The 11,454-nt window shown below is 43.7% G+C and overlaps 2 protein-coding genes across 3 annotated transcripts in view; one reads left to right on the forward strand and one right to left on the reverse strand.

The window, feature by feature from the left end:
• Positions 1–5,107, forward strand: part of magi2b (membrane associated guanylate kinase, WW and PDZ domain containing 2b) — an 88,924-nt gene extending 83,817 nt beyond the window's left edge. The window contains exons 17-23 of one of the 2 annotated variants that reach the window (XM_084933124.1): positions 831–1,016; positions 1,434–1,719; positions 2,335–2,614; positions 2,720–2,863; positions 3,343–3,481; positions 3,738–3,826; positions 4,285–4,399. In XM_084933124.1, the coding sequence (XP_084789250.1) occupies positions 831–1,016; positions 1,434–1,719; positions 2,335–2,614; positions 2,720–2,863; positions 3,343–3,481; positions 3,738–3,826; positions 4,285–4,341 (1,181 nt within the window). In that variant the 3' untranslated portion in view covers positions 4,342–4,399. Of the gene's footprint in view, positions 1–830; positions 1,017–1,433; positions 1,720–2,334; positions 2,615–2,719; positions 2,864–3,342; positions 3,482–3,737; positions 3,827–4,284 lie in introns of both variants that reach the window. The other variant, XM_084933123.1, reaches the window with a different exon arrangement.
• A 2,500-nt stretch (positions 5,108–7,607) lies between these two features.
• The window catches only part of LOC146382475 (endoplasmic reticulum-Golgi intermediate compartment protein 2-like), a 6,787-nt gene continuing 2,940 nt past the window's right edge, over positions 7,608–11,454 (reverse strand). The window contains exons 8-13 of the mRNA XM_084933133.1: positions 11,011–11,066; positions 10,812–10,910; positions 10,619–10,716; positions 10,368–10,530; positions 9,023–9,096; positions 7,608–8,931 (exon numbers count right to left, since the gene is read on the reverse strand). Coding sequence (XP_084789259.1) covers positions 8,866–8,931; positions 9,023–9,096; positions 10,368–10,530; positions 10,619–10,716; positions 10,812–10,910; positions 11,011–11,066 — 556 coding nt within the window. The 3' untranslated portion in view covers positions 7,608–8,865. The remainder of the gene's footprint in view (positions 8,932–9,022; positions 9,097–10,367; positions 10,531–10,618; positions 10,717–10,811; positions 10,911–11,010; positions 11,067–11,454) is intronic.

Raw genomic sequence — 11,454 nt, forward strand, 5'->3', positions numbered from 1 at the left:
TGCCTGCTGTCTTCAAAGTCGATGCCTGGTAAGAGATTAGGTCATTATCATAGAATCGCTTCCACTAAAGTGCTGTTTCTTATCCCGTCCAGTAGCTTCAGAGCTTCCATTAGCCGGGGTCAAGAGAAATTAATTTGTCTTGTAAGACTATAATTTTTGTGGGGATTTTTTTTCCTCTTGATTCAGCCTAAGTAGTATTAAAAGCATCTTTCTGTCTTAAATGAGGCTTTATTAAACATATGATTACGCTTTGCTACAGGGAGCTAATATCTTTCAGCAGACTGTGGGATTCTTCAGTCCGATTGGACTGATGGCACAGTGAAGATGTTTTGTTCTGAAGATTAATGGATTCTTCTCAAATGTCCTACACATTCTGGGAACATCCACTGCAATAATTCTGTACACACCTAAAAATAAACATACCCCCTAAGTGGGTCTAGCAGACCCATTTTGGGCATACTGAACTAATTTTAAACATTAGTTCAGGATGTAATGGTGCTTGGTGAATAGTCCCTGAGGGGTTTTCTATGCGCAGAGTTCAGAGATATTTCATAATGAAGTGAAAATTTTCTGTTTTTTGTTAAGTGTATGTAAAAGCTTAAATTCAAAATTCCATGTGTTTAGTTGGCATACTGTCATCATGACATTTTAAAACCTACACTTCTGTGTTGCAATTTCAAGGCAACAAAATATTGAAACCTGTCATTTTAAACAGTGGCTGCAGTCCTAACCTGTGAAGCTAAGGCTGTAATACAAACACTAATGTGCTGTTTTCACATCTTTCTTCAAAATTGCGCATGACCAACCACCTTGCTGTTGTCCGATTCCAGCTGTGCCCCATAAAATAGGACGCATCATCGAGGGCAGCCCGGCCGACAGATGTGGGAAGCTGAAGGTGGGCGACCGGATCCTGGCGGTGAACGGACAATCCATTATCAGCATGCCGCATGCAGACATCGTCAAGCTCATTAAAGATGCTGGACTAACAGTCACTCTGCACATCATACCAGAGGAGAGTAAGTGTTTTGGTGCGGCAAATAAAATCAGACGTTGTTCTGTGAATGTTTATTTGGCTCCTGTTTTACCTTTGCAGGAAACTCCCTGAACTCAGTGCCCTCTATCTCATATGAATATATTTTATTTCACTTCGCCAAAGAAAGTCTTACACACAAAAAATGTTGCATTACTGAGGTTAAAAAGTCAAAAGGCTTCTATATTTAGTCATCTATAAAGGATACAGGGTTTGTGCTTGGTGATGCAGAAACATGAATGTTAGAAGGTTTTTTAGCAAATGGAGCAAATAATTCAGAAGAGTTCTCTTCTGCAATCTTAAACATCCTGAGCATGTTTTATTTGTCAATCCATTCAATTCACTTTTTATTCAGAGCTTTGCCCATCGGGTACAATCTTACCTAACCCTCTGTCCATCGCAGGCTCCCATTCTGGTCCTAGTTCAGAGAAGCAGAGCCCCATGACCCAGAAACACAGCCCGCAGACCCAGCCCAGTCCTGTAGCCCAGACAAGCCAAGGAGGCACGCAGTCTGGCCAAATGGCCGCTCAGCCAGGTCAAGCACCTGGACAGACACCAGTCCAACCCGGCCAGACACCAGCTCAGACAAACCAAGCGGTGACTGGTCCTCCTGCACCAGCAGGAACCCAGCAGAGCCCAGTTACGCAGCCATCTGGCCCCCATCCACAGCTCTACCTCCACGATGGCAGGTAAGGCTGGGTTAAGAGGGTGTTTGGTAAGATTTGTTAAAAAGCACACAGAATGACTGAAAGGAGGAGTGGCATGAAGTTCACAGGTGACAGATACCAAATTGTGCATGCTGAAGAGAGTGTCCCAGTCAGTGTAGCAGAAAACCTGTGACTGCAGACAACTGATGTCCCAGTCAGACACTCTGTCTCAGGCTGGTTTCTACCCAGTTGCATAACACCACTTAGCTTCTACAGTGTGCAGTGAATAATTTACTTTAAGGTATCACCTCTATAATGCAGGATCCTAGCAATCGGACCCTGCTCTGTGTCAAAACTATGAAAGCGTGAGTGTGCGCGCACGCGAGTCTCAGATCGCGACACTGTGAGCAGCCGTCCCAGAGCTGTGGCTTGATGCCCATTTTGCAAGTGTGAACTTGATAAAAGTTTCATAACAGAGGCTGATATTCCCACCTATCCATTTTGTGATGAGCCTTCTCATCTGCACACACCCAGTAATTGTCTGTTTCTTTCCTTCCTTACATCTCCAGTGTTACTTCACCAGCAAATTTATTCCAACAGGGATGCTGTTTTCACCTCGCTGCTCAGATTTTTGTCAACTTTTCATTCTCATGGCAGGTCAGAGGTAAAAGCAAGACAGGATGTCAAACCTGACTTCCGCCATCCTCCATTCACTGACTACCGGCAACCGCCGGTAGATTACCGTCACCCACCAGTGACTGATTATCGGCAGCCACCAACACTGGACTACAGACACCCACCTGGTCTGCTGGATTTTAGACAGCACCCTGCAGCTGCACAGTTCCCTCTAGGGATCCCAGCTGACTTCAGACCACAGGTAGAGCTTGACCAGGAACTGTCTGCTTATGTTGACCGTACATCCTTCATTTGTATGCAGGTTTGTAACTTATTGCAATTATATTTATCATAATCATTGCTTTTCACATAGAAATCACATATTTGATTTTTTTCTGTTGTAAATCGTCTACATTTTGTTCTGCAGGACTATGATTACTTTACAGTGGAGCTCGAGAAAAGCGCTAAAGGTTTTGGCTTCAGTATCCGAGGAGGCAGAGAGTACAAGATGGACCTGTTTGTGTTGCGCCTTGCAGAGGATGGTCCTGCAATACGAAATGGAAGGATGAGGGTGAGATAAGGAAAACCACGACAAGAGTGAAAGCACTCTTTGGCAGATGGTTGGGATTGCAGTTGGTGAATAGTAATGGCTCTGTTTTATTTTTGAAAATGGAAAAAGTAAGTCTGATTAATCCAAAGTATGTCAAACACACACACACATCCATCTAAATGGTCGTGTCACATAATATCACTCAGCATCCTTGTTAAAATTTAGTAATGGTGTAAAGTTTAACAGAGCATGGATTTTTCCTTCTGCTCAAGTGAGTAAGTATGAATGCATTGAGTAAATTGAGTGAATTGAGCAAACCTTTTGCTCACTCTTAACCACTCGTGTTGAAATGTACTTGAACAAGGCTCTTAATGGCGCTCATTCCCAAGTTGCTCAGTGGAGGTTCCCCAAGAGAAGACTGGTTGTGTGGAAAAGTTACTCTGCTGTGAGTAAACCGAGGGTGGCAGAAACTGACCCGCTCTTGTGTGTGTATCGTCCAGGTTGGAGATCAGATCATAGAGATTAACGGAGACAGCACCAGGGACATGACTCACGCCCGCGCCATTGAACTGATCAAAGCGGGAGGCAGGCGGGTCAGGCTGCTGCTAAAGAGAGGCACAGGACAGGTGCCAGAATATGGTGAGTTTTCCTTACAAAGAGACGGAGTCTCATTGTTTACACTCTTACTAAAGATTTACTGTTTGCTCTTCAACTTAACTCAAGAACACATTAACATGCATTCATATCTGTCCACTTTTTACTCCTCGACTAATATCTGAAAGCCTACTTTGATTAAACAGTAGATGGTAACGAGCGACTCTCAAGCCTTCGTGTGTTGTAACCCCTCTGCTTTAAGTCTAATGATTGGTATAGGCTTTTATTTGCCTTCCCTCAGGAATGGTACCTCCCAACCTCTCCATGTGCATGAAAGGTGACACACTAAGCTCTCCCTATTTCTTCCTAATGGGCCACTCTAAAGACACGGTTTGTGAAAACTGCATGTCTCTCTCTCTCCATACTGATTAATCTGTGTGCTATAACTGTGGTCACGAGTTTTTGCATGGGAAAGTAGCTGACATGTGTGCATCTGTGCTCGTGTGTGCTATAGTAAGAGTGGAAGATGGTTTGTAGTGACCCTTTGGGTCTAATTGTCCTGAAGAGGGTTTTGAAGTAGACTTTGTACTCAAGAGCTGCTCGGGATCAGTCCATCACACACAGCTGCAAATATGTTAACTGTTTACAAGCACTGAATAAATCCTTACACGTAAGTCTGTTGCTGTGCTGCTTATACACATGTGCATGCAAGTTTGTCTGATATTATAAAAGAACGTGTTTATCTCTGGGGTGTTTTCCCTTTCTTTCTGTCTCTGTATGCATGTGCATGATCGTTTCCACCTCTTTCATATCAGTCCTCTTGAGCATATTGTTTTCCTCCCTGACAGACTGTGCCGGCCCCTGGGATTCCCTTTCTACAGCCCACTCTGCCCTGCAGGAAGTGACCCTGGAAGCTCACCTGAATCCATTGCTCTCATCCCATCCATCGTCAGCCCCAGATTCCCCTCATCAGCTCCCTCTAGAGGCCACAGTGTGCATGGCAGACAAAGCTCCAAAGCTGACAGACCACAGCTCCATTAGAGGGGCTGCAGGTGGCAGGTCCACCGAGCAGAAATGCATCATCAGGGGGCAGGGAACCCCTCAGGGGTCGGGAGAGATGGACTGTGGACCGGGCGATAGACAGCTTCGTGCTTTGCCTTCCAAAGCTATTGTGGGAAAGTGCATTGACAGGAGAGAGAGGCAAAGGGAGACTTGCTCCCCCTGCTGTAAGAGAAAGGATCTGCATACACAAGCGTTAAGCACTATCTGGCCCTGGGACCCATTTGCTGGTGTGAATTTGAACGGAGCCTCTCAGGGCAGTGGAGATGGACATATCAGCCTCCAGGAGAGGCTGGCGTCCCGAGGTCTGTTCTCCAGAGAAGATGAGCGGGCCGGTGGCCACATTGGGCTCTACTGCCCCTCCAAAAATGTGGAAGATCCTCCAACAAGGAGTGCTGCTGCCTCCCCGAGGCCCTGGAATGTCCCTGGGTCTGACAAACTGCCTGGCACCCTGAGGTCCTGGACCTCCACAGTAAGCAGGTAGAAGGGATCTTACTGGTTTGGGCCGAGTCACACTGTATGGCTCCTCATTCGGTTCACCACTGGACCTTTCAGAGAACCAGTAGATCTCCCTTGCCGCCTCTGTCTGCCCTGTTTTCATCGCCATCGACTTCTGAGATCATGTTTTATATTTCAGTTGTTGTTACAAGATGATTATTACACCCACCACCTTAAAGACAAAGAAACTTACACAGCTATTGTAACATATGGTCTAAACCTTTGGGGACCCTTTTATGCGACTTCTGATTTTCTGATCACAGATGGAGCAATGACGCCTGACTCTGAGTGGAGCTGTGCTTTCGATACGTACCTTTAAATGCTCGACTGTATCGGGTTCAGACTGTTTAGTGCAGCGTGGGCTCACACAAGGAAGAGAAACATATGTAAAACCAGGAGATTTCTGTTTTCTTGCCCTGTTTTCTCTGCGCAGTGGGATGAACCAGACTACAGGTGTGTCAAATGGAAGCAGTGACACTGAAACTCCTGGAACACACGGCACTGACCCCAACCACAGCCCAGTTAACCTGACATATGTTAAATCGCACATGCCTACCAATATATCTCATACTATAAATGTAAAGATGTGAAAAATATGTACATTTGGTAAACTCAGAAACATACCTATTGGTGTTTTTGAGGCAGTGTTGTAGTTAGACACATTGTTTAAAAAAAACAAACAAACAAAAAAAGAAGCAGGACAGTATTTTAGGATCACTGTTTCCACGGCCTCGTCTATAAACTACATATCAAAGACTGTGCGAGTCACCACACCCAGACCGCCAAGGCAGGCGGCGTTTGTGTGCATGGATATACACCACCATGTCTTTAGACAGGGACTCACGTCTTTTAAAGGCAGAAAATCGAGATGTGGAGCAGACCGGTCGGCACTCATGAGACGAAAAGGATTTTTTTTTCCCCACGAAATTGAACAAAATTGAACTTTTGTGTAACTGAAGACAATTGGCTTAGTAAGAACTCATGATACTCTTCTGAGTTATGTACACAACTTGATCACAGTCAACCATGCAGTCATTGTGCAGAATTATAAGCTGTGTTGTATTCATTTTAATGATCAAAAGGAAAAATTTGTCCAGTCTCTATTTCCCATTTCTATGCCTTTTACTGTGCTAAGTGTACCACATCACTGTGGGAGAGGGGCATCGGTGCGGGGAAGAGGAGGCCGATGGTTATGAGGTGGGGCAGAGTGCCTTACTCGAACTAATGCAGAGCTGTTGCCGTTGTGAAGTATTTTGGGAACTGAATGCAAAACAGATATCAGCGACCATGCACACACGTCAGCAAACCGCTGAGTTGTGAAATCCGACTTTCGTCGGACGCCAAGCAGTATATATCTTGATGCACTCGGCTGTATAGCTTGTCAGTGTCAATGATTGCCCTTTGTCCCCTTGTGTTTTAAAGGGGATAACATGTAGCCTGTAGCATCACATCCTCTTCTTAGAGTCGTCTGGGAGTGTAGAGCTGTGAACGTCTATGGAGACAGGGCTGTATCAAAGAGGACCACGGTTTCTGTGTTTCAGCTTAACGTTAAGTTTGTATTGTTGCTCGCAAATGTCACATCTGTGAAACATACATGCATTTAAATATGACGTCACTGTCCTCCTGCATTTCTCCATTTCGATGTCATCCATTTCTCTCAGCGGGATGTGTGCTCTTTATTAAAACTTTATCACTTAAGCTTTTGAGTACTGGAGGACCAGATTAATTAAAAAAAAAAAAAAAAAAGATTGCGACTGTTTGACTGAATGCAACATGATGGTACATCCAAGCTGTGCTCGTAAGCTGCTGGGAAAGCCAGGCACCTGCAGACTGGGATACTAGTAAGACTTTGTGCATTGAGAGTCATCAGGCCTGATCCGCGGTGGATTCTGACTGAGCTGTGTGTTCTGTGATTAAAATGGTTGTGGAAAGACGCAGTAGGCTGTAGAAACGTGTTTGCCGTATGTACAAATGTCAAAGTTAGGAAACTCTGAAAGAATACGTCATCCAGCCCTCTGTCTCCATCCAGGCCGCCCCCACCCCCACCCCTTGCCTGCTGTGACCGATTTTTGTATGAAGAAACAAAAAAAATCTGCTTATCAGAACCTGTGAAGGATGGCACGCTCATAAACCCCCACTGAGATCAAGTATAACTGTGTAGTGTTAATTGTGTACTATTCACCTTGTACAGCTGTATTCCTACAAATATGGTTTACTGTATCATTGATACTGTAGTTTCAAAGACGTGAACAACTATTTTTATGAAATGCGACAGTACTGATATATTACATTTTGCTAAAAAACAAAACTTGTTTACTGAAAGATATTCTGAAATACTGTCAAATAAACTCTTGACATGGTGTAAAATATTCTTTTCTACAGGTTCTTGCTTGTAAAATTGGGACGAGAGAAAATAATGGATCAGTTTATTCATCAATGTATAAATAATCGACAGTTTGGGTTACTAAGTAGTCGTTTACCCAAACAAAACAGCAAATATTCACTGCAGTTTAAGCATCGCTGTTGAGGAGTACTAGGTGAGGGCTAGTTCTTTTAGGTTCAGCAGATAACAAGATGGTGTATCGGTCAGGATACAGGAAGGAGGACAACAGGCTTCCACTTTGCTGGATTGTCACCGCCAGCTGTTTTATTGCCACCTAGATGGTCAGTGTTGCCAGCAGTTTCCAGTCATGAACTTAACACTCAGAGCATCACCGTGAAGGATGGCAACCAGGAACACAGCTTGATGAGGTAAAACAGACCTAACACGGAAAGACCATCTCCCCTCCTGGAGTAGCAGCGCGGTACCCCAAACTTCTGCCTACGTCATTTCCCGCAACTCCACCCCACACAATATTGCAGAGCATAGACATAAAATCTCAGAGCCTTTTATACAATCGCTTTCACTTTCTGCCATTTTTTATTGCTAAATTATGTGTGCTGTTTATTTAAAAGAGCAACCAGCAATCACAACACCGCTGGCTCTGAGACTTTCAGCACTTCCAGCCATAGACTGGTCAGATTGTAGCAGGATGTACAACACAGTTAAATGCAGACAGTGAACTTAAAACTTTTATTTCCCACATCAGTTTCCTATTTAACCAATGTCACCAACAAACACTCTTATACTTTTCACACAATTCCACTTTAAAAGGGACACACATCCATCCATCAACGCTTCTCTGGTGGAGCCAATCCCAGCTGCCATCGGGTGATAGGCGGGGTATACCACAGACAGATCACCAGGCTATTGCAGGGCTAATAGCTACATCCATTCACGCTCACATATACACCTACGGCCCATTTAGAATCACTGCTTAACCAAACCTGCATGTCCCTGGACACTGGGAGGAAATCACAGGGAAAAGATCCAGGCTCAGCTCAGTTAGCAGATGGATTTAAACCCAGAACCCCAATACCCGTGCACACGTTTCTCCCTTTTTGCATGTGATGAGATGCATTTTAGACCGGGGCACTGAGAAGTTGTTCCATGTCCCTGACAGGTTTAAGTATAACATTCACTTCTGTAAAAAGGCTGAAGTATGAGGAAGGGGCCCCACAGCAGAGGGAAGTGAAAATGTGTTGGCCTGCAGGTATCTTTGCAGTAAATCTAATCAATTCTACAACATTTATCTAAGAATTTCTGCTTTCCATCTCTCCAGTGATGCTGACACGTGACAAGTGGAGGTACTGACTACAGTCTTTCTTAAGTAGATGAATCACTGCTTCTGGTTTGTGGAATTACACAGTTAAAACAGATACAAATACACATTTTTAACAAAAAAGGGAACATTTTATAATAAAACTTGTAAACATCTCCCCAGCATGTCATTGCTGTCTGTGGGTAAGGCCAAAATTGTGAGCATCTGCTGTTACTCAGTGTAGTTTTCAGCAGGAAGCTGAGTTTCACTGCTTTCCTGCGCTGTCAGGTCAACCTTCTGAGGAAGGAGAAAATAAGAAATTAGTACCACTAAAAAAAAAAAAGAACTGAATTGCTCTTGTACTTGTTTTACTTCTGCGTTAACTTACAGGTTTGTAGATTCCCATTTGGAAACGACAGCAAACTACATCAACCAAGAATCCCACCAAGCCGTGGATCATACCTGCCGGGAGAGAAAAACTTTAAATACTGATGTTCATGTTCAGGGTTTAGATGAGGTGAAAGCAGCTTGGTCTAAGTTGTTACCTGCTGCTTTTATGCAGTGGCTACATCTGTGAATAATGCATAAAGTTTTTCTCTTCATCCAAGTGGATTAACAGCATTCATTTAAGAATGATGGTTCACAAATAGAGTCACAGGATCCTCCAGGGTTTAGTCTTGGCAGGAACACCATGTTTGGGATTACAACATTCAGGTACTTCTGCTGTTAAGCTGAAGAGTTCTATGAGAATACCTGGATCTACTTTGTTAAATTACATGCAAAGGTTTCACATCCTGTTTTACTGGTTAAAGGGTCACTAAAGCTTTTTGTTATAATAGCCAAAGTATCAATGAGGTCAGCCTGTGTACAAATGACTCCTTCAGACTTTACTGAACTGTTTCTGTTCTGCTCTTGACCCTGTACGATATCAGTGAGATCTTAGACACAGAAACTCCACCCACCTGCTCTTTAATCTCTCTGGAGAGGCTGTGAGGTGCAGCCAATTAGAAAAAATGGCTCAAAACTGGATAAGGGAGCTAAAACCACTTAACACAAGTCAACAACATGAGAGGTTCCACTATAAGATAAATAAGTATTCATTTGTACTGTGAATCGTGCAAAGTATAAAAGTCTATACATGAGCACAATAAGAGCACTTTATGATGGGAATTTGTTAGTATGGTTCTTGCATTATAGCATGATTTAATCAGTTAACTTGCAAGGAGCTGTTGTCATGAAATGCTTGTAAGCAGCTCTGACATTCAAAATCTATTTTCAAAGTTTTAAAGGTTAGTGTATCTTTTGACTTTCCCCCCATAAAGATGTGACGACCTCCCCTGTACCCTTGATGACGAGTTTTGACACGTCAGTATACGTCAATAATGTCGTGGTTTGGCGATCATTAGAATAACCAGAATCCAGGTTTTTACAAGGAAAGCTGCATAAGCAGCACCGCAGTAACCTCTTATCCACATGCAGTGATTTTGTTCTATAAGCAGGCTGAAATATGACCAAAACAACTCAGGTCAGAAAAGAGCTTCAAGGGTTACTCCTAGTAGGCTTTCAAGGGGCAAAGGGTTAAAGCTGTTGCTGCTGCTTGATGCCTCCTTGTTCTGAACAAACAATCACTGTGACCTCCAAGTTGGTTTTCAGTCAGGAGAGCAATCTGAAAATGTTACTGCAGCACACTCTTAATGCAGACGGCACTCAAACAGCATGAGCACGTTAGCTACCTGTGGTGGAGAAAATGCCTCCGATGATGCCGCAGAGTCTGACGAGAAACTGCCACAGAGGCATGTGCTGCTCAGTGACTTTGACCATTAGTGAGCTGATATCATATTTCATAAAGATCCCTGAGACTCCGTGGCTGCCTGCAGCATGGTTTATCACACGTTCCTGTGGGACAGCCAAAGGCATACAAATGCTTTCAGTACAATGATACACTATCTACTCCCCAGCCAAAACAGTACAAACCCAGACCTACCCGCTCAGTGACGGAGTACTGATGCGTGTCTGCAGACACTTTGTAGGTGTTCAGTTTGGTTGGCACAATGGTGATGAAGTACTGAAACATGTGGTTAGCTGGAAAGAAGCATCAAGAGCCATCAGTGGAAATAAAAGTTTATCAGAGCACTTTAATAACAAGTAATTCAACAACATCTGAAACACCAACTTACAATCAATAGCAATTTTCTCTGTGCCGTCCAGAGGGCTGATCATTCCAGGAAGTGGCTCTCCGAAGGACAGGTGGTCAATCCGGTGAGAGAAGTTGTAAGCTGTAACAAATAGAAAACAATAAATAATCTTTATAACATATAAAACAGTTTACTTTCCATCTGTTGCTGCCATTTGGTGTCAGAAAGTCTGCAAACCTACAGTCATGGCTGACGAGGGCGGCTAAATGGGCGTGACCTCGAGGATGCGGGATGGACCTGTAAGTGGATGAAAAGGTCAGCGTTAACTTTATATGTAAATCAATGACATGAAAACAGCCAAAATATCCCATGCTAGTGATCTAATTTGCAAACAGAGCAGCACAGAGGTGAGCAGAGGTTACAGCACAGGTATCAAGGCCCCGACTCCAGCCCTTGATAATAAGATGGGAGCAAAACCAACTTCTGTGGGGAAATTTGTATTTGATAATCAATGTGCAAAACTATAAGCTTGCAGAGAGCATCGCTAACAGTCCAATGTCTCCTTTCCATATAGCAGTAGAAGCAAGTCATTTCAGTCTCTGTGTGATTCCCCTCCTCATAGCCACTGATGTCAATGCAACTTTCCGTCTCTCTTGATGGAAATGTGTTGAAATAGTTTTACAAA

Source organism: Perissodus microlepis, chromosome 7 (genome assembly GCF_051167445.1).
Source record: "Perissodus microlepis isolate ML-2025 ecotype Zambia chromosome 7, ASM5116744v1, whole genome shotgun sequence".
NCBI lineage: Eukaryota > Metazoa > Chordata > Actinopteri > Cichliformes > Cichlidae > Perissodus > Perissodus microlepis.